Source organism: Mirounga leonina, unplaced genomic scaffold (assembly GCF_011800145.1).
Source record: "Mirounga leonina isolate KUSES-001 unplaced genomic scaffold, KU_Mleo_1.0 Mir_91, whole genome shotgun sequence".
In the NCBI taxonomy this organism is placed as follows: domain Eukaryota; kingdom Metazoa; phylum Chordata; class Mammalia; order Carnivora; family Phocidae; genus Mirounga; species Mirounga leonina.
In genome coordinates this window covers 48,366,381-48,393,443 of record NW_023270839.1, presented here as the reverse complement: position 1 = coordinate 48,393,443, position 27,063 = coordinate 48,366,381, and the positions used below count along the sequence as shown (strand labels likewise).

Sequence of the window (27,063 nt, the reverse complement as noted above, 5' to 3'; positions counted from 1 at the left end):
TTTTCTTAGTCCATCTAGTTAAAGTTTGTCAACTTTTTTAAAAAGATCTATTTATTTATTTGAGAGAGAGAGAGAGAGCACATGCCCATGCATGTGAGTGGGGGGAGGATCAGAGGGAGAAGGAGAGAAGCAGACTCCCTGTTGAGCATGGAGCCCAATGCAGGGCTCTATCTCACAACCCTGAAATCACAACCTGAACCAAAATCAAGAGTTGAACACTTAACCGACTGTGCAACCCAGCGTCCCTCAACTTTCTTGATTTTTATGAAGAACCACCTTTTGGTTTCATTAATTTTTTTGTTTTCTATTGTCCACTTCATTTTTCTTAGCTCTAATCTTTATTCTTTCTCCCTTGTACTAGTTTTGGGCTTAGTTCATTTGTTTGTTATTAGGTTGTTGATTTGAGATCTTTCTTGTTGTTTAATGTAAGTATTTATAGCTACAGATTCCCCCTTAGCTCCACTTTTGCTTCATCTGATAAGTTTGGGTATTCAGTTTCATTCACTTCTAATTATCTTCTAATTTCCATTATGATTTCTTCTTTGATCTATTGGTTGTTTAAAAGTGTCTTGTTGGGGCAGCTGGGTGGCTTAGTCGTTAAGCGTCTGTCTTCACCTCAGGTCATGGTCCCGGGGTCCTGGGATCCAGCCCCGCATCGGGCTCCCCACTCCATGGGAAGCCTGCTCTTCCCTCTCCCACTCCCCCTGCTTGTGTTCCCTCTCTCACTGTGTCTCTCTCTGTCAAATAAATAAATAAAATCTTTTTTTAAAAAAGTGTCTTGTTTAGTGGCGCCTGCGTGGCTCAGTCAGTTGGACATCTGCCTTTGGCTCAGGTCATGATCCTAGGGTCCTGGGATCGAGCCTCGCATTGGGCTCCCTGCTCAGTGGGGAGCCTGCTTCTCCCACTCCTGCTCCCCTTGCTCTTGTGCTCTCTCTTTCTCTGTCAAATAAATGGATAAAATCTTTTTTAAAAATAAAAATAAGGGGGCGCCTGGGTGGCTCAGTCATTAAGCATCTGCCTTCGGCTCAGGTCATGATCCCAGGGTCCTGGGATCGAGCCCCATATCGGGCTCCCTGCTCGGTGGGAAGCCTGCTTCTCCCTCTCCCACTTCCCCTGCTTGTGTCCCCTCTCTCGCTGTGTCTCTCTCTGTCCTATAAATAAATAAATAAAATCTTTAAAAAATAATAAAAATAAAAAATAAGTGTTTTGTTTAATTTCTGCAATTTTATGAATTTTCCAGTTTTCCTTTTGTTATTGATTTCTAACTTCATCCCGTTGAGAAGTTAGAGAAGATACTTCAGGTCAGAGAAGATACTTCATTTGATACCTACCTTTCAAAATCTATTAAGACTTAGTCTGTAGCCTAACATATGATCTATCCCGGAAAATGTGCCATGTGCATTTGAGAAGAATGTGTATTCTGTTGTTGGATAGAGTGTTCTGTATCTCAGTTAGGTCTAGTTAGTATATTATGTTGTTTAAGTCCTCTATTTCCTAACTTATGTAGTTGTTCTATCCATTATTGTTAGTGTAGTACTGAAGCTTCCAATTGTTATTGTAGAACTATTTTTCTCTTCAATTCTGTCAGTTTTTGATGATCTGCCATTAGGTGCATAAATGTTTATAATTGTTCTATCTTCTTGCTGTATTGAACCTTTTTTTAAATAAAGACTTTATGTATTTATTTGAGAGAGAGAGAGGGAGAGAGAGCACAAGCAGGGGGAGGGGAAGAGGCAGAAGGAGAAGCAGACTCCCCCGCTGAGCAGGGAGTCTGACACAGGGCTAGATCCCAAGACCCTGAGATCATGACCTGAGCCAAAGGCAGACGCTTAACCAACTGAGCCACCCAGGCGCCCCAGTATTGAAACCTTTATTAATACATAATGTCCTTCTTTGTTTCTTGTAAATTTTTTAAATATAAAATCTATTTGTCTGATATTAGTATAGCTACCCCTTTTCTCTTTTGGTTACTATTTGCTTGGAATATCTTTTCCTATCCCTTTACTTTCAACTTGTTTGTGTCTTTCGGTTTCAAGGGAGTCTCTTGTAGACAGCATATAGTTAGATCATGTGTTTTTATCCATTCTGACAATATCTGTCTTTTAATTGAAGAATCTAATCCGTTTACATCTGAAGTAATTACTGATAAGTAAGGACTTACGTCTGTCATTGTGCTATTTGTTTTCTGTATGTTTTATAGCTTTTTTGTCCCCCATTTCCTGCATTCACGTCTTCTTTTGTATTAAGTTGATTTTCTTTTTATAGTGAAATGTTTAAATTCCTTTCTCATTTCCTTTTGTGTATATTGTATAGCTATTTTCTTTGTGGTTACTGTGGGAATTATATTTGACATCTTAAAGTCAGGAGTCTCTAATTTGAATTTATACCAGCCTAACTTTAATAACACACAAAAACTGTTTGGGTGTCTGGTTAGCTCAGTTGGTAAAGCATGCAACTCTCAGTCATGAGGTCATGAGTTCAAGCCCATGTTGGACATGGAGCCTACTTACAAACAAACAAGCAAACAAAAAACCTCTGTTCCTTTACAGCCTCATCCTCACCCTTTTTGGTTGTTGATGCCACAAAATTACATCTTTATACATTATGTGTCCAAAAATATAAATTAATAATTCTTTTAAATGCATTAGTCTCATAAATTATGTAGAAAAAAGACTTGGAATTACCCACCAAAGTTATAGTATACTAGCTCTTACACTAATAATTGTGTTTTTTCATAAATGTAATGGTCTCTTAAAGTGGGTAGAAAGCAAAAAGTACAGTTGCAAATCAAGACTCTTAAAATATCCTTTTATACAATAAAAGGGTAGACTGAGTAATATTCAGTATATTATATTGAGACTGAGTAATATTCAGTATATTATATTAAGTCCTCTATTGCCTAACTTATGTAGTTGTTCTATCCGTTATTGTTAGTGCAGTATTGAAGCTTCCAATTGTTATTGTAGAACTATTTTTCTCTTCAGTTCTGTCAGTTTTTGATGATCTGCCATTAGGTCATAGGTCATATAAATATATATATCATTATATATATTTATACAATAAAAGGATATTTTAAGAATCTTGATTTGCATTTTCATCTGGGGAAAAAAGAGACAAAAATTAGGAACTTTGAATGATGGACTTACTGGACATTTGATAATTTTAAGGAATTGTTAATATTACCTTTTAAGTCTAATAGTCATATGCTTTTGTTTAAGAAGAATCATTATTGGGGCACCTGGGTGTCTCAGTCGGTTAAGCATCTGCCTTCGGCTCAGGTCATGATCCCAGGGTCCTGGGATCGAGGCCCGCATCGGGCTCCCTGCTCCGCGGGAAGCCTGCTTCTCCCTCTCCCACTCCCCCTGCTTGTGTTCCCTCTCTCGCTGTGTCTCTCTCTGTCAAATAAATAAATAAAATCTTTTTAAAAAAATTACAGTCGACATACAATGTTACATTAGATTCAGGTGTATGACATAGTGATTCACAACCATATGTTATGCTATGCCCACGGCAAATTTAGCTACCATCTGTCACCATACACTATCCCTCATAGTATCCCTGACTATATTCGTTATGCTGTACCTTTCATCCCCATGACTTATATATTCCACCACTGGAAGCCTGTATCTCCCACTCTCCTGCACCCATTTTGCCCATCCCCCCCAACCCATCTGGCAACTACCAGTTTGTTCTCTGTATTTATGGGTCTGTTCCTGCTTTCTTTGTTTGTTTTTTATTTTATTTTATTTTATTTTATTTTTTCCAAATGAGAGAAAATATCTTATTTGTCCAGTTTTAGTTATTATCCAGCTAAATGGTGTCACTGTCATTTTTTTTTATTCTTATGTTAATCCCCATACATTACATCATTAGTTTTAGATGACGTGTTTCCTGCTTTCTTTGTTTGTTTTTTAGATTTCACACATAAGTGAAGTCATAGGGTCTGGTTTTGTCTTTATCTGACTTTTTTTGCTTAGTATAATGCCCTCTAGGTTCATCAATGTTGTCACAAATGGCATGATCTCATTCTTTTCATGGCTGAGTAATATTCCATTGTATATATACACCACATCTTTATCCATTCACTTATCAATGGACACTTAGGTTGCTTCCATATCTTGGCTATTGTAATTAGTGCTGCAATAAACATAGGGGTGCATATATCTTCTCAAATTAGTGTTTTCATTTTCTTTTTTTAAAGATTTATTTATTTGAGAGTGAAAGAGAGAGCACACAAGCAGGAGGGAGGGGTAGAGGGAGAGGAAGAAGCAAATCCCCTGCTGAGCAGGGAGCCCCATGCAGGGCTTGATCCCAGAACCCTGGGATCATGACCTGAGCTGAAGGCAGACGCTTAATCGACTGAGCCACCCAGGTGCCCATGTTTTCATTTTCTTTGGGTAAATACCCAGTAGTGGAATTATGGGATCATATAATATTTCTATTTTTAAATTTTTGAGGAACCTCCATACTGTTTTCCACAGTAACTGCATTCCCACCAACAGTGCATGACGGTTCCTTTTTCTCCACATCCTCACCAACACTTGTTATTTCTGGGGGTTTTTTTGGTACTAGCCATTCTAACTGGTGTGAAGTGACATCTCATGTGCCTGTTGCTATCTGTATGTCTTCTTTGGAAAAATGTCTATTCAGATCCTCTGCCTGTTTTTTAAATTGAACTGTTTTTTGTTTGTTTGCTTTGTTTTGATTTGTAGAAGTTCTTTATATATTTTAGATACATCATTTACAAATATATTTTCCCATTCAGTAGGTTGCCTTTTTCATTTTGTTAATGATTTTTTTCACTGTGCAAGCTTTTGGTTTTAGTCCCAATAATTTTTGCTTTTGTTTCCCTTGCCTGGGGAAACATATCTAGAAAAATGTTGCTAAGACCAATGTCAAATAGATTACTGCTAATGTTTTTTTCTAAGAGTTTTATTGTTTTAGGTCTCACATTTAGGTATTTATTTTATTTTTTTTGTGGGGTGCAAGAAAGTGGTCCAGCTTCACTCTTTTGCATATAGCTGTCCAGTTTTCCCAGCACCTCTTATTGTCTTTTCTCCATTGTATATTCTTGCCTTCTTTGTCATAGATTAATTGACCATATAATTGTGGGTTTATTTCTGGGCTCTCCATCCTGTTCCATTGATCTGTATGTCTATTCTTGTGCCAGTATCATGCTGTTTTGATTATTATAGCTTTGTAGTATATCTTACAATGTGGAATTGTGATACTTCCCACTTTGTTCTTTCTCAAGATTGCTTTGGCTATTCAGGGTCTTTTGTGGTTCCATACAAATTTTGTTAGTATTACTTGTTCTAGGTCTGTGGAAAATGCTATTGGTATTTTGATAGGGATTGCATTGAATCTATAGATTGCTTTGGGTAGTAAGGACATTTTAATGATATTATTCCAATCAGGAGCATGGTGTATCTTCCTATTTGTGTCATCTTCAATTTCTTTCATCAGTGTCTTATGGTTTTCAGATACAGGTCTTTCACCTCCTTGGTTAAGTTTATTCCCAGGTATTTTATTCTTTTTGGTGCAATCATAAATGGAATTATTTTCTTAATTTCTCTTTCTGCTACTTCATTATTAGTGTATAGAAATGCACAGATGTCTGTATATTAATTTTGTATCCTGCAACTTTACGGAATTCCTTTATTCTAATAGTTTTTTGGTGGTGTCTTTATGGTTTCCTGTGTATAGCATTATGTCATCTGCAGGCAGGTTTAGTGATCTCTGGGTGACACCCACGTGGCAAAAGGCCTTGATTCACAAAAGTCCAACAGCTCCTGGGCCCTGTTGGGGCATGAGAGAGATTTTGTAGCACAGAGAAGATGGTCTTTGAACTCATGACATGGAAGGAAATGGAGACTCAAATGTAGTCCTACTTTAGGCTCCTCCACCAACAGAAGAGCCAACAGGCCCCATGAGGTGCCCCAGGGCCCAGCCAAAGATGGCATTCATTCATACCTCTGAGGGGCCCCTGCCCCCAAGGTTCCACCCCAGCACCTCAAAGACCAGCCTGATATATGCATATACCCTGGGTCAGCCCTCACTTTCCATGTACCCACAACTTCTGACTAAAGGGCCAGGACAGGCCAGGGTGTCAGAGGGGCCCCTGGAGGATGCTCCCCCAACTATTAGGATGTCTAAAACATCCCCATTAGAGATTGTCTTAGGGAGGGAAGATTATGCCAGCCTTGTTCTCTTGAGCCACCTCCATTACCATGGGAGTCCTCATAGGTGACCTGGGAGCAAACGAGTGGGATAGAGAGGGACAGAGCCTGAGTGGGAGCTGACCCCTCCCCTCTTTGGGCTTTGGTTTCCTAGCCCTCCACAGACCAGGCTGTGTCAAGTCTCATGTGAGGCCTTGCATGAAGATATCATTCAGATGCATCCCATGAACACTATAGGTTTGGGGGGGGGGGTGGCACACACCCCAGGAGGGGGGCAAAGGGAAGAGAACCCATGCACCTGGCCTGGCCTCTCGGGAGGTGACATGATAGTACCTGCAACACGTAAGGAGGAAGGGCCCACCTGGAGAGGTGAGTCAGCCAGATGGCCATCAGGCAGGACGGCCACCACAGGGTCAGCAGGATGGTGGAGGGGTCTGGCCTGGGGCTGGGAATACCAGCTCCCCCACACAGACAAGGAGTCTTTCCTAAGTGGGTCTTCCCTGTGGGCAGGATGGGGCTGCAGGCTCACTTACCATGGCCCACCGCCAGAAGCATGCAGACCATTCTCGCAGCAACCCTGGCACCGTGTAACCCCATTCTGCAGATGGGTAAGAGGTTCAGTCACTCCGCCTGCCACCTCCTCAGAACTCTGTTCCTGCCAACAACCTAATGTTCATCAAGTACCTGTGAAACAGGTGCTAGTGTCCCCACAGAATGGCTGAAGGACGGGAGGCATTAGAGGTAAGTGACCTGCCCAAGGTCACAAAGTGACAGGGGTGGGCTCAAACCCCAACTGTCTGAATGCCTCCAGAGCCTGCATTCTTAACCACCACGTCCCCATGGCAGGGACTTTACTAGGATCTGAACCTGGAAGGTAGGAACTCTGCCTCTTCCTTCTGCCCACCCAGAGGACGAAGCATGCAGGCCAGGTACTGGGAGTTGGAAGTGTGGGAAACAAGCTGGCCAAGGCTCTCTTGGACCAGTGGTTGCCCAGGCCCAGAAGGTCACAGGGAATGCTGAGGCCCAGCACCACCCTCCCCCCACTTCTGACACTCACTGGGAACCTCCAAGAGGTCAGGGAGGGAGAGGCAGGCAGGGATGGACACCTCACCTCCAATGAACCTTAAATGGGGGAGGCAGGAACAGAGCTCTTGCTTGACCTTCCTCCTCACTGTCCTGCCCCTGTAAGGTGCCCTGCACTGGAGAAGGGGCAGCTGCCCATCAAGCCATTGCTCAGATGGAGAAAGGTCTATGGGAGCCACTGGGACTAGGTCCCAGAAGGAGAACATGACCTCTGGGTACCTCAAGCCTGGCCCCAGGCCTACTGAGGTGGTCATGTCTCTGGCAAGGGCCTGGTAGACAAAGGACATGATGTCTGAGTGGCTCTATAAATTTCCTGTTGAGGATAGTCAAGGAAATAGGCAGGACAGTTGCATTCAGCTGAGAGCCTGGCAGGCAGAGGAGAGGCTAGAAGCAGACAAAGGTCAGGTGGGGCCACGCCTGGTCCCCCAGAGGGACAGCAGGCTGCGGAAGGGCAGTGGGTGTCACTCACCAGCCACAGCAAGGGAGCTTGGGCCCATGGCTGGTTGGCCAGGGCCGTCAGCACCTGGGGACCATTCACCAGGCCTGGCTCTGCCCTTGGGTTTCTGCCTGGAACCGCAGGTGCACTGACACTGGCCTGAGGTAGGGAGGGCGGTAGGAGAAGCTCTTGTGGCCCATTGGCAGGAACCTACATGTGATAAGGTATCATGCCCCAAAGAGACCACAGGGGCCAAGAACTTAAGCAGATGTCCTGGGACATCTTGTCACTTACGTCAGATCCCCCCCCACCCCCCCTCAGCTCAGAGCCTGCTGGAGCCTCAATGAATAGATCCGCTGCTGTGGGGAGGGGCCTAGCTCAGCCTAGGACATCCAGCAAAGCTGTGTCCAATATGCCAAGATGATTCATTTGGGACAGAAGGACCCACAGGTCTGGCCCAGGGGCCAGGAGCTACAGGCTGAGTGTCCCTCCAGGGGCTGGAAGGTGGCAGGGCAATGGCCTGAGGCTCCAGGGGGAAACTGCAATGACCAAAACCTGTCTTGGTGTGGCAGCCAGGGGGATGGCTATGCCCTGGGATCCTCCAGGGCTGAGAGTGGAGAATGCCCCGGGGCTGGGGGCCTGAGGACCTCTAGTGAGACAGACTCAAGGTCCTGGACACCTGGATCAAGAAGCACCTGGGAGTGGGGCACCTGGGTGGCTCAGTCATTAAGCGTCTGCCTTCAGCTCGGGTCATGATCCCAGGTCCTGGGATCGAGCCCCGCATTGGCCTCCCTTCTCAGCGGGAAGCCTGCTTCTCCCTCTCCCACTATCCCCCTGCTTGTGTTCCGTCTCTCACTGTATCTGTCAAATAAATAAAATCTTAAAAGACAAAAAAGAAGCACCTGGGAGCACTCTACCCAAGGCCCAGTGATGAGCCTGGGGGATGCCTTTTGTAGTCTAAGCCACTCATGCTACAGCCCAGATGACATCTGTCCCCAGTGGGAGAAGAGGTGGCAGGGAAGGCAGGGCTGGGAACCCCCAGCCCCCTATTCCTTCCCACCCCTTCCAGATGTAAATGAAGGTGAAATCTTAGTGGACAGGCTGCCCAGGTTATTGCTACCTGGTGAGGGAGGGGACAGAAAGCTGTATCTGGGTGAAGAAGAGCCAGTGTCCCACTCTGCCCCTCCCTCCAGGGTGACCTTGGACAAGCACTCTTTTTTTTTGGAGCCAGGAGACTCACAGGGGAAGGGCCAGGTTCCGAGGTCCCGCCCCTGGAGCCCAGAGCTTCCCCTGGGGAGGACAGCCTATGGAGGCTTGGTGTTGAGATGCCCTGGCCTCCCTATCTGCTCCCATCCCCTATGCCTCTAGGAACATCCTCTCAACTCAAAGGCTGTGGAAGGTGGAGGGGCTGCACCTGCTTTCAGGGCTCAGCAGGTTCAGCCTTCCTCATGAGCTGGGCGTGGATCCCAGGATCACCAAGGTGATGGGCAGCTTCTCTGGCTCCAGGTGCTCCAGATAGACACTGCAGGGCACAAAACTAGAAGGGCATTAGGCCCTTGAACAGAGACCCCCGGCCACCTTGTGCCAAGACCCAGGCCCTGCTGTGGTGACCCTGACCTGGTCAGGACCCTGTGGTGACTTGGGACAACCCCAGCTAGGCCAGTCTTCCCTTCTGTCCCACAGTGATGTCAGTATTGCCTTGGAAGCCAAATCAAGCAAGGACAACCATAGCTCCCAGCAGGCCCGAGACCAAAGGAAGCAGGGCACTGGGCTGTCCAAGCAGAGGAGGAATTGCAGCTATCTGCGCCCTCCTCTGGACCCTTATAGGCCATCCCCTATGTCCAACCCTAACAAGAACCCCCACCAAAAGCCCTGAAGTGAGGGGGTGTACGGATGGGGGATAACTCTTCGGGAAAAGGTTCTTGTGGGCAGGAAAGGTTTGAGCTGGGCCTCAGGGCAGGCAGAGGGGTAGGTAACAGGTCTACCAGGGAATCCAGGAGGTATAAAGTGTGGTGGGCATGTTCTAGCAGATAGCATCTGACTCACCACTGGGGCTGAGCGGGGCCAGGTCCGGGAGCTGGTGGGCAGACTCTGCCCCTAGACCCCCACCCAGCTCTGCACCTAGCGCGAGCTCTGGCTTCAGGGAGCTGGTTGGAGAGGAGGCAGCTGGTGGGCATCAGTGGCATCAGGTCTCCCCCTAGTCTGAAAGGGGCTTGAGAGGCAGACAGGGCAGGGCCTAGAGCCTGGAGCCCCAGCCACCCCATGGAGCCAAGAAGACTTACTAGAAACAGACTCTGGCTTTTAGGAAGCTGGCGTGAGGACAGCACATGCCTGAGGAGAAGGCTAAGAGGGAGGCCCCTAAGCTTGGCACCCACTAGACATGACCACCCAGAGAAGGCCTGGTTCCATGGGGGAGCCATTCCACCTCTCCACCTCAGCTGACCCTCTTTGATGAGGAAAGCAGGGATAACCACATTTCACACGGACCCCAGGGCAAAACAAAGCTGTCAGTCCCACAGGGAAGTGGATGATACGTTCTAGGGAGGGAAAAGACCGGGGGCAGTGTTGTGTGTGCTAGGGGACATGGAGAAAACTGCCTTGAGGCCCAAGGAGAAAGGAAGGTTAGCAGAGAGGCGCTCCCAGACATTCTGCTTCAGGTCCTCTTCCCCTCACCCCCAAACCAGGCTTCTCCCTTCCTGACCAACAGCTCAGATGGTACTATCCTCCTACCGTCAGTGTGACTTCCAGCTGAGCTGGCGGATGCCGGCGGAGTCTGGCTTCATCAGGAGTGGTGCACAGGTGACGTGCATGACGTGGACAAGCCCGGGCCTGCGCGTGGTAACTACCTGGCCACGGCAGTCTGTCCTGGGACCTGCCAGATGCGGCCTCCAACTCAAAGGTATCCAAATTCTAGGCCACAACTGGAGCCAGACCCCTCTCAGGGGCAAGGGACACAGTGGGAGGGGACACAGGCCGCCCAGACATCACTGGGACTTTGGGTCTGCTGACCAGCTGGAAAAACAAACAGAAGGGCTCTGCTTGAGGGGAGGGCTGGGCCTGGATGACTCGGATCTGCCTCTAGGGGCGGCAGACAGTCCCGTCCTCTGGGGCAGCCTTCTGAGCTGGGAGCCCACCCACCCACAGGTTGGCAAAGAAGGACCTATAGTCTCCCCACAGAACCCAAAGCCCCTTCTGCCCAGTGGGCACCATAAAAAGGGGGTGCAAACACTGGGCACTCCTCCCAGTTGGCTGTGGCTCCCTGGGGTGGTCTCTCCATGACCCCTGGGTGAGTTGGGATGGGGACCCAGCAGCCAAGGTAAGAGAGCTGGGTCCCTGAGGTGGGATATCTGAGGTGGGATAGGAACATGGCAGGAATTGTGAGTACTGGTTGCTCAGGGCTGAGCCCCTCTGACCAGGTGGCCTCGGAGACGCTCCCACTGCCCAGCTCAGCCCAGAGAGCCAGGGCCTGGTGCCAAGTAGCTTTTCTGCTTGACAGGAACGTCCCGGGAGTCATTAAACCTCTGCTCAGAGGCTCAAATGTCCAGGCTGTGGAAGGACCAGCAGTCAGAAAGGGGGCTGTGCGTCTGGGCTGGTCTGAAGCCTTCGTGTCGGTCCCTCAGCAGTCAGGGGCCCTGATGGACACAGAGCCCCTGATGGGTGAGGAGGAAGGCGGCCTGGGCTTTGTCAGGTCCATGGCACCGGGCTCTAGAGGGGTCTGTGGCGGGGAGCCCAGCATGAGAGGAAGTGTTGCAGAAGCCTCAGCACCTCCTCTGCAGGGGTGGGCCCAGCTGCAGGTTTAGGGCCCACACGGCAGGGGTCTGGGCACCCCAAGGGAATGGGACTACCTGCTGCCTGGTGTATGGGGCATGGCATCGGCTGAGCTGGGCGAGGCCTCCTCACCAGTCCTGGAAGACCAGGCGCTTGGGATCAGAGGCGCCAACGAGACCAGAAGGGTCTAAGCTAACTCCAGATGGAACAGCACTCACGGGTCCAGAAGGCAGCTCCAAGCTGGCAACTGGAAAGGACTGGGCTACAAGAAGCCGGGGGCCTGGGACACCCGCTGGGCTGCAAGGCAGAGTTAGGGAGGCACCAGGCAGATGTGGTGAGGACCAGCCCTCTAGTGGCTGGGGACCCTTGCCGTTGTTGACGTGGTGACGCCAGGGTGGTAGCGGACAGCGCTGGGGAGAGCTGGTGTGTCCTCAGCGCCAGCAGGTGGCAAGCTAAGGGGTGGCAGTGAAGGCTGGACAGGGCGACGCTGGCTCTCCCACACCAGCGAGGTGTTAAGCCTCACAGAAAGGCAGGCAGGGCCCAGGTCTGTTGGGGGTACCCAGGCCTCTTTGAGTAGGGGCTTTCTCCAGAGATCTCTTGCCCACTCACGCCGTACGGGAGCCCAGGCATAAGGACGCTTTGGGAGGAAGGGCGGAGGCTGACAGAAGCCCCTAGCGTCTGTGCCCAGGGGCCCCAGGCCAGGGCTCCCATTCTGCTGACAGGGTGCTCGGGTCTGAGAGGTTTATAGGGTTTGAGAAGCAGCCGCCCAGCTTGGAGTCCCAGGCTCTGAACTGTATGTAGGAGAGGAGCCTGCTGTCCCCATCACCACCATCTGAGAAGTGGTCTGTAGATGATTTTATCTGGCGGCTAGCGGAGAAAGAAGCAAGGGACCCCCTGCGAGGGCTAGTAATCGTAGTAGGGGCCTCTTGAGGTTCTTTCAAGGGACTCAGGGGCTCTGCACCCTCTTCCTAGGAGCCCAGGCTCTCACGGCCCCAAGAAGACACAGAGGCCCGGGAGTTGGGCCGCTCCAAGACCGGGGCAGAGGTGCTGGAGGCTGGGGGTGGGGTGGGAGCGCTGGATGGGGTGGGTAGCTCTACTGATGTAGCAGCCTCTGAGGAGGGAGCCGCTAGGACACCCAGGCTCAGGAGCCCCACAGAAGCAACAATGTATCTAGAATCCACCTGCCTGCCAGCCTCAGTCCAGTCCAGAGGCTTCTGTCCAGCTAGAGGCGGGACAGGAGGGGGTCTGCAACACCTACCCCTGCCCTGCAGCTTGCAGGGGCTGCCCTAGGCTGGGCTGGGAGAGGTACCAGCAAAGGGGTCTGGAGAGCACACAGGGCAAGAGCCAGCAGCAGGGCTCCGTGCCCCCCGACTGGGGTGTCCCTGTGGCCTTTCTCAGCTGGGGCTGGGGCGGAAGGAGCAGCAGGCTGGGCTGGGGGGTGGCTCAGGGGCTGGAGACACTACCCCCACCTCTAGCAGGAGGACCGTGGGGTCCGAAGAGGCACGTTCAGGCAGGTGGGTTGGGCCCTGCTCCATTTCCTCTGGGGGGTTTCGGGAGACCCAGCCCATTCACCCCAACCCCCTTAGTGAGAACTAGGCAGGGCAGGAAGCACCTGGAGGTTACCAAGGGGGTCTTCATAATCCCCTCATCAGGCAGAGCCCTGTGCTCTTCCTCCCCGTTACACAGGCTCAAGGGACAAAGCTGCCCCGTCACTTACCTTGCAGGCCTGAGGCTTAACTCCTGGGGGCAAAGCTACTGGGTCAGAGAGCCAAGCAGGGCAGCCGGGGAGCAGGGCCTCATTCGGGCCACGGGCTCACCTGAGTGCCATCCTCCTTTTATCAACTTAGGCCAGAGACTCTCATGTCGCCTAGTGAGGCCATCTGAGGCGGAGAGAAGCCTGGCAAGCAGGTCTGGTCTCAGCCGTTGTGGTAAGCAGAGGCAGGTACAGAAGGTTCCTGGCCTCCTGGCTGGCCCACAACCCCCAGGACTGGATCCGCGTCTTGACACAGCCCCTAACTTGATGTAACCGGCAGCAAGTGCCGGAACCCATTTCCTTATCTGTAACCGGAAGGGAGTTGTCTGTGTTACTCAAGAGGATCCCTGAACACCGGACCCAGAATCACCGTGGGAGCTGGATTCAAACCCAGCTTTCTGGGCTCCGCCAAGGGCCATTCTTGGTGGGGCCTGGGCAAACATTTTCCAGATGATTCTGTGTGAGAAGTCACCTGAGCTCAGCCCAGCCCAGAAGCCTTGGACAGTTACAGGGGACTGTGGGGCCCGAAGAGCCACATTCAGCCAAGGCAGAGTGCGCCTGCTCTGGCTTCCCTGAGAGGCGGGGGCTGCCGACACCCTCAGCTCTCAACACCCTGACTGAAGCACGGAACAGGCCTTGTGAAAACCCCTGTGAGGGGCAATAGAACAGCCTCCCTCAGACGGGAGTCCTGGGCAGTTCCATCCCCGCCCCACCCGACGAGGGCTCCCAGGCCAGAGTTGTCCCCTGGGCGCAGCCACCTCCCCCAGCAAGATCCAGGTCCAGGCCAGTGAAACCCAGCCTCTGCACCATGGAGGCCCTCTAGGGCCACAGCGGACAGACAGATGCCCCTGGGTGCTGGGCAGCTCTGCCTATGCCGAGGCCTCGGAGCCCACCCGGGACTTCTGGTGAGAAGTGGCAATGAAGTGTAGGAAGATGGCAGGGAGGATAGAAGGAAAGGAAGAGAAAAAAAGAAGAAACAGAGCCAAATCCCGAAGGTTCTGGCAGTGAGGTGGATGAAGTCGACGGGGTGGCAGAGGGCCTGAGGGTTCGGCGACTCCACCCATGTTGCCCCCCACTCAGGAGTTAGCCTCAAGTGAAGCAGACTGGCCGCGCTTCAGCTCTCTGGGAAACGTGCACCGGGCGCCTGGGTGGCTCAGTTGGTTAAGCGACTGCCTTCGGCTCAGGTCATGATCCTGGAGTCCCAGGATCGAGTCCCGCATCGGGCTCCCTGCTCAGCAGGGAGTCTGCTTCTCCCTCTGACCCTCCTCCCTCTCATGCTCTCTGTCTCTCTCATTCTCTCTGTCTCAAATAAATAAATAAATAAAATCTTTAAAAAAAAACAAAAAACACGTGCACCACAGCCCCTATCCTCCAGGCTGGTGGGCTAGAAGCTTGCTGCACTCCCACCCGTTTCCCGGCACTCCAGCCACACCGGTTTCCCTTCTCCAGCTATTCCTCTTGGCCTCCTCACACGCTGTTCACCGGACTGCACTTCACCCTTGCCTTTACCTTCTTCCTCCCTGCCTCCAAGGGCCACTTCCGGCAGCATCTCTTCTGGGATCCAAGGACGCCTCCTTGTCCCCAAGCTAGGACTGGCCCCTTCCAAGCTTCCAAAGCACGCTTCCCCAGGTTCTGTCACTGTGGTGACCACATGTCGGAGTTGCCGGGGAACTCCTCAGGCCTGGACAGGCAGCAGCAGGAGCAATGGCGGCTGCCGTTCCACATCTGGCCTAGTGCAAAGCCAGGCTCCAGCTGTTGGCAGGCCCAGGAGAGATACTGTAGCTGGACTCAGGGAAGGCTCATGAAGACTAGGGTTGACACCCGGCAGGTCTGACCAGTCCTAGTGGACTGACCCTCTGTCTGGATGGGAGTGGGAAACCAGGAAGCCACCTCAGCAGCCCTGAGAACAAACCTCTTGCAGGAAGAGCCCAGCAGAGGCAGGGTCTCTGGAGGGTGTGCTGTGTCTCCCCATACCAGCTTAGGGGTGAGGAGCTGTCCCTCCGTGGGACGGAGTCACTAGCATGGGAACAGGGTGACAGCACTGTTCCAGGTACACGTTGGTGGGCATGTCCTTGGTGCTGGGAGACGGGCATGTGCTAGGGCTGGTGACCAGCATTTCTCACTGGGGCAGTGCACTACAGACCCAACCACCACCAGGACCCACAAAGGTCTCAGGAGGGAAAGGACTTTCCTTGAGCAGGGCAGTGGCTGCCCAGTGGATGGGTGACCAGGACCCACGTGGCCAGAGCTAGCTAGCATAATGGTGCCAGAGAGCCTCGGCACCTTCTGGGCTAGGAGCAGGGAGAACTGCTAAGGACTACGTGATGGCCTATTAAACCTGTGGCGCCCCCCCCCCCCAAACACAGCCAGGCTTCAAGTCCAAAAACAACCCAAATGCTTTAATGTTTAATGGCCTGCCTCCAGGGCCCACAGCCTTCTTACAAACCTTAGCTAGGTCAAGGGCCCAGCTCACCAGCCTCTGGCTCAGTTTAGCACTCTGCAAGGAGGTAACTCATAGCAGGCCTGACTGACGGGGGCTCTGGCGTAGGGAGTGCCAGGGTCCCTAGTCCACATCTTCAGAGACCTCCCAGGAATGAGCTGTCATTCAGCCTGTCTTGTCTAGTCCCTGAGTCCCTGCAGCTGCTCGGCTTCTAGCAAACATACAACTTTCTCGGGAAGATACACCGGGTGCAGGCGGCAGCTCAGGGAAGTCACTGGTGTCAATTCAGGACAGGCCTGGGGCCTCCCAGAGGTGAGAGCAGCAGGCCCAGAACAAGGATGCCAGCCCCAGGCTGTATCCAGGCAACCCCCGTAGTGAAGAAGGGAAGGGGCAGGCTCCCCCAGGGAGCTCCAGGCTGGGGGTCAGGGAGGCTTTCCTGGGAAATGACTCTAGAAAAGTGTAACTCATACACACTGTACACCGTACCACCCTAAAATAACCAAATCCTATGACACACGAAGACTTTCTAGAAGGTTCTGCTTGCCTTAGCCTCCTATTCCAGGCTCTGGCTGGGATCTAGGCCCCTGTCCTGGGGAGGAAGCAGACAGCAAACCTTACTGGGTGTGCATCAGGCATCACCCCCCCAACAACCCTGTGAGGTAGGCTGTGTTGTCCTATCTTACAAACAGGGAACTGAGGGCGCAAGGGAGGAAGTGACTTGCCTGGTTACACAGCAAGAACACAGGAGCTAGAATTCAAGCCCAAGTCTGTTGAGCTCCAAAGCCCACACGTTTTCTCTAAGGAAGAAACAGGAAGTAGTCCCCTCTAATAATAAAGGTCCGCAAGTTAAAAGTTCGGAGGCTCTCAGCCCGGCGGGGGGGGGGGGGGGGGGGGGGGGGGGGGGCCGCAAGAGCAGAAGCTCCAAGGGCATGTCCACTCCTGGCCCTGGGCAGCTGGCCTTACAAAAGGTAAGGGTTCAGACAGTGACCCCCCAACAGCCACCAGTGCTACAGCGATGGCTCTGGCCACCCAGCACCTGTGGGTGAGGCACAGGCCGCTCCGGCCCTCAGGCCTTGTGGCCCCAAGTAGGCAGTGCCAGGCCATTGAGCCAGGCAGTTTCCAGCAGGTTGCGGAAGCGGGCCCTGAGCGTGGGGCCAGGGGGGCTGGTGCTGGCGGCAGGGGCAGGGGAGGTACCGTGGGACCCTTCCCCAGCGGCTGCCTCTTTCTCCGGGCCAGGGGTTGGTGGCTTCCTCCCTGGCTTCCTGGCCTTGGGGACAGGTGACTTCCAAGCCAGGGCTAGGCTCTCCGGCTCATCTCTGGCCATGGTGGGTTCTGAGGAGGGCACAGATCCAGCCTCAGTGTCAAAGTCACCTGGAAAATGAACACACAGTCAGGCCGCAGACCCCAGCACCCTCAGGCCCCATCTCCTGGCCTCCAAAGCCACCTAGACCAGTGGTTCCACTCTGCCTCAGGACTGGAAGGCCCCGGCAGGGTCACGGCCATTATGACCTTTCCCCATGTGTGCTGGAGGCCAGACCATCAAGCCGAAGAGTATGCCTCTCCCCAGCTGACGCCAGAGCCCTATTAGATGACGGTACCGCTCAGGCGAAGTGTCTCGTGCAAGCACAAAAGGAAAGGGGCCAACAGGCCAGGAACCACTGGCTGTACAGGCAGGGAAACTGAGGCATGGGGAGAGAGAGCCCTGCTACACATAAGTGTAGCATCCTTCTACCAGACCACCCCCAGAGCCCAGGAGTGGAGGAAGCAACAGAGGGGGCAGGAGGGGGCTTCTGACCAAGAGCACGCCTACTGGCAAGGGAGACTGTCAGGGAGAACACGGACACCCATGGAAGGGTGGACCCCCCTCCCCGGGTCTGGGGAGGACTCACAGCTCAGGGAGTGGGGACTGGGGTGCCAAATCCAGCCAGCAGCAGGAAGAAGCTGGGTCCCAATCAGTTCTTCACTAGGCCCCAGACTCTTGCAGGCTCAGTCAGGGCAGGAGGGGACTGTGGAGCGCCCGGGCCCCAGCGCCCAGCCGGCAGCCTGGGAAATACGGCCCTGTCCTCTCTGGGCCCAAGTGCCCAACTGTCCAGGGAGAAGACGGGGCTGGAGCCTCTGAGCCACGCACGATACACCCCCCCACCCCCGCTCAACAACACTCCCACTGTGTTTTCTTTGCACCCATTAGGGCAAACGCTCCAACCTCTTAAGTGCTCGGGGGTCAGCACTGCTTATCACCCAGACCCCAAGCTCCACATCTGTGCCTCACTGCCTCGGGCGCCGTCCCCACCCTGACATGGAGCCAGGACGAGGTAAGAGCCCACGGCAAGGCCGCCAGGATGACGAGAAACCGTTCCTGTGGAGACACAGCCCAGACAGAAGCCTGGTGGCAGGATGGCAGAGCAGCAAGGGAAGACTACAGAGCGGGTCACAGGCCTCAATGTGCCAGGTGTCCTGATGCAGGAGAGGCCACGATGGGCACCACCTGGCACCATCACCAAAGTCCCGGCTGAAGAAATGAGTACACACAGCATGTGACCCCGCAACAGCTGCCCAGAGCAGGGCCAAGTGACCTGAACCAATGCACATGATGCTCCAGGACATAAAAAGAGCAAGCTGGAAAACAATATGCACGAGACATCATTTAGTAGGGGAAAAGCAAACCACAAAACATCGCTCCGACTTATGGGTGCACTTCCGTGAATATAAATACTGGGAGGACTGAAACACTGCACATTCAAAAGGCAACCGTGTTTGGGGGGAGAAGGGGATCCCTGCCCGCTTTTGGGAATCAGGTGCCATTGACTGAGGTGGAGAAGGCTGTTGGGGGAGGGCAGAGGGCTCAGGGGAAAGCTCAGGAGTGTGGGTCTGGGAGGAGTTAAGGGTCGGAGAGATACCAGGTGCAAAAGGCCAGCATGCATTCAGTAATTTGGGGCTCAAGCTCAGAAGAAGGGACGCTGGGTGGGACCCAGGGGGAAGAGACCTCAGATAGAGAACAGGGCCTCGTCAGAGCCCCAGAATCCAGAGAAGTCTGCACCGTGGCCGGAGAAGGCACAGCGGAGGAGGGAGGCCGGCAAGAGGCGGCATCGGGGAAGGTCACGAAAAGTTTCCAGAGGGACAGAGCAGCGGGCCCGCTCAGATGCTTGCAGCAGACGCTGTGAAGGCCCCCAGCGGTGCCGGGGTGAGGAGGAATGCGGGGGGGTCCACAGGGCCTCCCCGGGATGGCCAGCGCCCTCCCCAGCACGAGTTCTTGGGCCTCCCCGCGCTTTCCGAGGCCCAGGCGTCCGTCAGCCCTGGCTGCGACCACTCACACAGCCCACACACCTGTCACTCGTTCACACGGCTCCGGTGGCCACTGGGGCTGCCCCATGCTCACCCAGCTGGCGGCGGACGCAGTCACGCCACTGCAGGCCCAGCAGGTCGGGGTAGATGTCGGGCAGCTGGCGCAGCGCCAGCAGCTTGAGCATGCGCGATGTGCAGCCGTGCAGGGCCCGCTCGCGCAGCGCCCGCTCCTCGGACAGCGTGGTGGGCCGCAGCTCCACGCGGTGCTCCTGCAGCACGTGGTCCACGGAGGCGGGAGGCAGCCGTGGGAAGAGCCGCTCCTTCACCAGGTGGATGGGCACGAAGATGGCCCCGGCCCGCACCACGTGGGGGAAGGGGCACTGCTGTGTGCACACGAAGCTCTGCAGCTGCGACAGCAGCTTGCCCAGCAGCCCCTGCACAGCCTGGCAGTCCTGCCACGCCGCCCGGCCCCAAGGCCCCGCCGTCTCGAGCCACTCGCGCAGCTTCTCGGGCGGGGAGTGCGCCACTGAGCCCGAGATGGCATCGCACAGGGACGCATGCAGTCCTGTGAAGTGTTGCTCTGGAGAGTCCGCCGCCGCAGGGGTAGAAGCCGGAGCCGGAGCCGGAGCCTGGGCCGGGGCAGGTGATGGGGCCGGGGCCGGAGTGGGGGAGGCCATGGCTACGGCTGGAGGACTGGGCAGCGCCAGGTTGAAGCAGGCCACGGGCAAGGGCTGTGTGAGAATCTGGAGACCAAGGGGCACGGATGTGGGGGTGGGTACAGGCTGGGCAGACGCAGGGGCAGGGGTGGGCGCCGATGGGGCTGCGGCTGCAGCCAAGGGTGCTGGCCGGAGGATCTTGAATTTTCGGAACATGAAGGCTACGGAGCTGTGGAAGTTGGTCCGCGGGGCGGCCTCGGTGGTCGCCGGCACCCCGGGCAGCCCCGGTGCCTCCGAGACTACCTTTTCCAGGTCTGGCAGATCCGAGACTGTGTTCCCCACAGCTGGCGCATCCAGGGCTGCCGTGGGCTCGGCACGCACCGCGGGACTAGGAACCCCGACGGGAGCCTCTGCCACAGGCTTCTTCACACTTAAGTCCAGGGCTACCTCTTCTCTAAGTGAGCAGTGAGCCTTTGAAGGGGCGTCCCGGGCAGGCAGGGCCCCCCCCCAGTCTTTGGCAGGGCTCTCACTGGGGGCTGGGGCTGGCTCAGGCCCAGCTGTGTCCTCGGGTGCCGGCACGTCCAGATAGTCACGGTAGGGGGCCAGGCTGAAGACATTGTCGATAATCGGCATGGGTGGAGAGCTGGGCGGCAGCATGCCCTCGTTCGGCGCCAGAGACTGGCGCTCCCGGGCGCAGGGCGGGAGCGCCGGAGGGGTGCGCGGACCCGGGCTATCTCCAATGACAATGGGTGCTCCGGGATGCTCACCGAGCTGGGGCTGGAGCTGCTCTTTCCTGCAGCTGGGCAGCCACATCTTCTCTGCTTCCTGGACTGGCTTCTCTGCAGGCCTCCCGGGCTCTGGGCAGGGCTGGCTGGCGGGTAGGGGCTGGCACGCTCGCTGGAAGGCACTGGGCTGCGGCACAGCCTGTACATTGTTTTGGGAAGGTGGCGTCCCTCCAAGCCCCGGGGATGCTCCACAGAGAGCGAGGTCATCCCGGGTGTAAGGAAAGCCCAGTGTCTGGGGGGCAGCAAAGTCCAGCGGGCACCGGGGAGCAAGAGGTGGCTCCAGCTTGAGGCCTGGTGAGGGTGCTGGAAGTGGGGCAGAGGGGTAGGAGAAAGTGTCCAGGCCCACTGTGGGCATATAGGGTGCCTGGGTGGCCTGCTGCCTCAGGTAGGGGCTGCTCAGCCCACCAGCTGGGTACCCAGCCCCCTTGTGGGCTCCCAGAGGCTGTAGTGGGAGCACTGAGCTATAGCTGCCCTGCTTCTCTGGGTGGCGACAGGCTGCTGGGCAAGGCAGGGCCTGTGGAGGGTGAGGGAGCGGGTAGTGGGTAGGCCCTGGATCCTGGCAGGCTGGCCCCAGGGGTTGGGCCAGCTGGGTCCAAGGACTGGGGGGTCCGTCGGACAATGCCTGCTTGGGGTCCCCAGAGTAAGGACCTGCATACTTGGAGGCCAGGAAGCCTGTGCTGTGGATGGTCCGATACTTCTCCAGAAATGCCTGGCACGGGGAGAAGCTTACTGAGTTTTTGCCAGCTGGCACCCCACGCAAGAAGGTGCCATCTAGGGACGGGCCCTTGCCAGGAGTTGGGGTCAGAGAACAAGATGGGTCAGCCGGAGGTAAGAGGGGTCCAGTCACCATCGTCCAATCAACGTCCAGTGGCCTCTTCGCTGCTCCATCCCCCAGGCAAGTGGAGAGCCCGTAACACAGAGGGTTCCGGTAGACAGGTTTGGGTGCCGCCAACGGTGGGCCTGGGTAGGAATGAGACTGGGGACCGAAGGGCAGGAGCTCAACAGGACCAGGGTCCTGCACCTTCTCAGAGCTTTCTGCTGGTGGGCGGTAGAGCAGGCAGCTGGTCAACAGGCTGTCCGTCCGAAGAGGAGGTCCTGCCACGCTGGTAGGGTACAAGGGTGGATATGGGGTCCAAGATGCCAGCCTCTCAGACCCTGCCTTGGGAGCACTCCCCATAGGGCAGGAGAAGTAGGCACCCTTGTAGCTGCAGGGGTCCTGGTTACCAGCAGAGGGGGGCAGGCTGTGCCCGGGCCCGGAGTCTGCCTCCAGGCGGGGCAGCTTGCCATACATCACAGGCCCCAGGGTCCCCAGTGGCCGCTTCTCCGCCATCACTGTGAAGGCTTCAAGCCCTCAGGGGCCCCAGCTACTCAACTGCTGACCTGGGAGAGAGAGGGAAAAAGGTAGGGGCTGTCAGAACAGGCTACAGGCAAGCAGTTGAGGGCTGCTCTTCTCACTGGCTCACCGCCACACCGAAGAACTTGGCACCTAGCAGATGCTTGATAAAGACCATGAATGACTGAATGCATGAGTCACACAACACAGAGGCTGCCAACGTATACCCCCGACCCCCCTTCCAGGAGCCCCTTCTGTTCAGCTTCTCTCCACATGAGTCCCAAGACCCCTTTCCTGGGGTTTCAGACTTTGCAGGGCACAGTCTGCAGATCCATTCGCTTGGCTACCCCCGTTGGCCATATACAGATGAGGAGACCCATTCATCCCAAAGTCCCTGATAAAGATGGAACAAGAGACAGGCTTCCTACCTCCCACTACAGCTCTTATTCCAGATGCCATAGGGATCTCAAGATGACCGCTGCAGCCAAGATGTGGAATTGGACATTGTCTATGAATTCAGATTTCCTGAGACACTCTTTAGGGCGCACTCTCTGACTGGCCAATCTCATCAAAAATGGCAAAGCCAAGCCTGGAACCCAGGTCCCTAGGCCCAGAGCAACACAGGTACTGGGCTTGGTTCCGTAGGGTAGGGCTGTTCCCCCAGGAGAAGTGGTGGGCAGCATAGCTCCGCAGGGGCCCGGCCCTCAGCAGGAGAACCGAGGTTGTCCAGTAGATGGCGCTGTGGCACCAGCAGGAAGGTCCCCAAGTGTCCCGGAGGAGAGCCTGTGTGCATCCCAGGCCCTCAGCTGCAGTTGGCTATTCCAAGGCATACGAGGGCAGCACGGCCCCAGGGACAAGCAGGTGGGGAGATGGGAGGATGTGAATGTCCAGGGAGGGAGTCCCCAGGGGCCACAGATTGCTAGCTGGCTTCTACCCCCACTGCACTGACAGAAACACTGAATGCTACAGCAAGACTAAGGTCCTGAAGCAAGGGAAAGCAAGGATTGGGACCCAGGCCCAGAGAAGTCAAGCATGGGTTTCCTCAAGGCAGCAGGTACCCAATGACCCATTAAGGGTCATCTGAGGCCAGTCTTCTTGAGCCACATCACCCTTCCTCCACCTCCCCTAGCACCCTGTTGCCCGAAACCCTCAGGTGGCTTAGAAAGGATGAATCAGCTCCCTCTTGCTATGATTAGGCCACGGATCAGGTGCAAGCTATGACCAAGCCCCCTCTCCCAGCCCTCTCCTCCCTTCTGGCTGGTGGCCAGTGACAACCACAGGCTCAGAAGGAGACCATCACATCTTGGGGACAAGAAAAGCCAAGGGTAGTATGAGGGCCAATGCCCACTCCCATCCCAGCCTAACTGCACCACGGAAGCCAGGCGGCACTCTGAAAAAGTTGGCTCATCTCCTGGCCAGAATCCAACACCTCAGGACAGCCTAGAGAAGGGAATGTCCCCTAGAAGACCAGAATGGGCATCAGGGTAACAGTATTGATAGCAATGCTCTATGACAGAGATCTGCATCCCAGACCGAAAGCCCCATCCTGTGGCACAGCAACCTTGCAAGGAGTTGTACGGTTTTGGGGGTGCTAAGCCTCCCCCCTCACACCACCACGGGGAGCTCTGGTTTAATTAAGTGCTGGCTCTGGTCTCACCTCCCCCACATGCCCCTTGGAGCCTGCTCCACACCCACCCCAGCCCCAGGAGTCTTTCTCTCCTGGGCTCTGCCCATTGCGAACCCTTTGCCCTGGAGACTTCCTGAGACAGCCTCCCCCTCCACCCTGGGACCCAGCCAACAGAAGTGAAGCCACCCGGGACCCTCAGGGGTCCTTGAGGGAGAGATGGGGCTCTAGGGAGTCAGCACAGGACTATGAAAGGTATGGGGCTGCCCTTACCTCCAGCCAGTAGAAAGAACCCAGTGTACACTCCCTCGAGGGAGGCCCCTCCCCACTCAAGCCAGTAGCCAAAATGTAGGTGCCTCCTTCACACACACACACACACACACACACACACACACACACACGGAGGAGACAATCAACTGCTTGGAGAAGGACGGGACCCCAGGGAGCCAGGTCACATCACCCTTTGGGCCACCAAGCCGTTTGCTGGCTGAGGGTGGAGCTGGACTGGGAGGACCAACCTCGGCCAGGGCCCAGGGCAGGGTCCAGAAAAAGAGCCCACCGCCACTGTGCCATCCCTGCCCTAAGCATCAGGGGAAACAAACAGCTCTTCCATCTCTTAGCTGCTCTCCGGAAGGCCAGGGACGTTGGGAATTGGGAAAGACCAGGAAGAAGAGAGCGATCCTGCCGGGCTGGGGCCTGGCATCTGGCCTCCCCTAGAGGGCTGAATCAGGACCCCTCCGGCGTCCTCACACCTCCCCCAGCTGAGGCTCTGGGCCCTACAGAACCTGGCGCAGCCTAGGCTCCGCTGGAGGGGGAAGGGTCGCAGGATCCGCCTCCGCCACCTTTTTCCTCTACCTGCCCCGCCCATAACCGTGGTGCCTCGGGCCCTCCGCCAACCTGGCTTTGGGGCTGCCGCCGCGCCTGACCCCGCGGGCTTCCGGGTGTCCCCATGCTCTGTCCGTTGGCGCTGGGACGCACGTGCACCCCAGCAGGCTGATACATAGGCCGCAGCCACGCATGCAAACCCGTGCCTGCAAGGACGTGCATGGCCCACATCTGCACACACGCCCCTCCAGAACTGCGTACGCCCCTCCAGAACTGCGTTCTCCCCTCGCTCGGGCCCCGCACACGTGTGCACACAGGAAGGCCCGCGCACCGAGCCCCGAGGGCCGACACCCAAAGACTGGATGGGGGACAGGAGCTGGGGGCGGCCTGGCCGCAGTGTCCGGGCAGCCACCGCCTCGGGGCGATCCCGCCAGCCTGGGCTGCGGCCAGAGGGTGAGTCAAGCCGTAGCGAGGAAACCGCAGGGCCGTACCGTCCCGGTAGGGCGCGTCCAGGGCCCCGCGGCGCCTTAGCGCCCGCGGCCCTCCACCCCAGGCCCAGCCCCCCGCCGCCCCCACATCTCCGCCCCGGCAGTCCACGTGAGCGGGGCCCCCTGGGAGGCCCGAGGGTTCAGCCGGAGCTCCTCCTCGCCAGCCCCTCGCCGGATCCGGCGCCAGAGCCTCGCCAGCGCTGCGGGGCGCTCCCGGGCCCCGGGGGCCTCGAAGTCCGGGGAAAGTCGGAGCAGCCGCGCGCCCCCTACCCCGCAGCCCGCCCGCCCGGGGCCCAACGCAGCCCGGGGCCCGCCGCAGCCCGGAGCGGCAGCACCTCGGCCCAGGCCCGGCGCGCTCCATGCCCCGGCCGGCCGGTAGGGGCGCCCTGGGGCAGCGCCACCCGCCCCTTCTCCACGCGCCGCCCGCAAACTCGGCCCAACTTTCCGCGCCCGAGCCGGCGAGCTCCTACCTGCAAGGCGCCGGGCTTCCCGCTGCTGCTGCCGGGGGCCGCGGCCGCATCCTCCAGCCCCGCGGAGGCCGCGGGTCCTTGTCCGGCCGGGCCCTGCGCGGGAAGTGGCGGTGAGCACCGAGCGCGGAGACACCCTCCTCGCGGCCGTTCGCGCCGCCGCTGGGCGCCGTCTGCGGTCCCGGGCGGGGCGGGCTGGGGGCGGAGCGGGGGCGGGGCGGCCCGCGCGGTGGAGGCTGAGCCGGGCCGCGCCTCTGGGAGCCCGCGATCCCCTGGGCCCGGGGCTGCGGAGGGCCTGCGGCGGCCTGCTCTACGAGGACCCGGTCGCGCGTGCTGTGCACGGTCTGTACCCATCGCACTCCCCGAGCCTCTGCTCAGCGCGCCCAGCACACGCCTTCATTCAGTCACTCCGTTAGATCATTCATTCGTTGCCACTTTCTAGCTACGTGGCCTCGTGCATGCCTCTTGACCTTGTTGGGCTTCAGTTTCCTTATTTTAGTAAAAGTGGAATTCTCTCCTAGTGGTGGTGGTGTAAAGGCTTAGAAGAGGTTGTATTAAGATGTCTGGCACACAGTAGGTGTTCTGGCTGCCTTGAGCAGTACTAGTTGCATTAGGGAGCTGAAGAAGGGCTCCTGAGTCTGTCCCCGCATCTCAGTGCAGCAAATTCCGGACAAATGTATCTCAATCCCTGTTAGGGCACCACGTGTAGGTGAGGAAGGGGTGATTTCTCCATCACTGTAGTGGGCCAGGAATGAGGGTGCTTGCGGTTGCTAAGTGGCCTCAGTGGGTACCTCAACCTCTTTGGCAGACCTCCCTCACTAAGACAGGCCTGAACATGTGAAGCTTGGGAGGTGGGATGGGATGGAGCGTTCCCAGCCAGGAATGGTATGTTGCAGAGAGAGGGGCTGGAGGGGTGGATGGGCTGTCTCCATTTGCCCTGACTCCCTGGGCCATCTAATTTGGGATGTGAAGCCCCTCGATGCTGCTATCTTCTCTAAAGAAACCTGGTCCCTCACAGTTCCTGGGCTGCCCAAGGCCTAGGGGCAGGTGTGTGCAGTGGAGGAGGGGGGAGGCAGGTGGCCATGCCAAAGGTCAGAGCAAGTTCATGGGGCAAAACCACCCAGGTCACTGGCTCAGATCCCAAAGGTCAGGGCTGCCTGAGTCGGAGGGCAGAGGAGGCCTGAGGCCATAGGTTCCCGAGTCAGGAAGCAGCTGGAGCTGAGGAGGGGCTGGACACTGCAGGTAAGAAAAGGAAGAGGAAGTGAAGGTCACCTGGGGGGAGGGGAGCGAGTATCAGTTGAGAGCTGGAGGGTCTTGAGAGTCTGGAGAGATCTAAGGAGCAGAGACTCAGAGAGGGTTGGGGCTTTCCCAGGGTTACACAGCAGGCTGGAATAAAAACTCAGATCTCCTGGCTCCCACACCTTCACATCAGGAAAGTACACCTGTGGGTGACAACTGGGGGTCATGGCCAAGCCTCAGTTCACAGGCTATTCGTCCCTACTCTTGCTCCTCACCACTCTGCCCTCCCTCCCCCTCACCGTTCTTTAGCACAACACCCATTCTCCCACCTTTGCACTGCTGGGGGGCAGGGGTGGTGGGAGGAGGGCAGTATTCTCAATTCTTAGGGCCTAGGACTCTCAGGTTGTGTGCTCAGATCACCTGGTGTTCTCTCCAATCTCTCTGAGCCTGAGTCGGACCCACCCAGGCCCGGATGAGCCTGGGGAGACCCTAGGGGCCAGTTAAGATTCTGTGGCCCCACTCTGAGTCTTGCCTTAATTCAGGGACACTTCACAAAGATAGCAGCCACCTTAATCATGCCCATTCCTTTTCCACGTACCTTGCACTACCAAAGAAAGGGGAACTTGGGATACACTTTGTAACTTTCTGAGCTTCAGTTTCCTCCTCTGCAGAATGAGAACGGTGAGAGCTGCCTCACAGACGGAG

At 55.8% G+C, this 27,063-nt stretch overlaps 1 protein-coding gene across 3 annotated transcripts; it reads right to left on the bottom strand.

The window, feature by feature from the left end:
- Positions 1-14,536: 14,536 nt before the first annotated feature.
- Positions 14,537-25,276, bottom strand: CUNH15orf39 (chromosome unknown C15orf39 homolog). 3 transcript variants are annotated; one of them, XM_034994024.1, is made up of 3 exons: positions 25,123-25,276; positions 19,036-21,762; positions 14,537-17,030 (listed from the first exon to the last, which is right to left on the bottom strand). In XM_034994024.1, the coding sequence occupies exons 2-3, from the start codon at positions 21,710-21,712 to the stop codon at positions 16,726-16,728; spliced, it is 2,982 nt and encodes a 993-aa protein (XP_034849915.1). In that variant the 5' UTR covers positions 21,713-21,762; positions 25,123-25,276; the 3' UTR covers positions 14,537-16,725. The 3 variants fall into 3 exon arrangements, with proteins under 3 accessions (XP_034849915.1, XP_034849916.1, XP_034849917.1); XM_034994026.1 differs by having other exon boundaries at positions 16,906-17,030; positions 18,984-21,762; XM_034994025.1 differs by lacking the exon at positions 25,123-25,276 and having other exon boundaries at positions 19,036-22,395.
- Between the last annotated feature and the right edge of the window lie 1,787 nt (positions 25,277-27,063).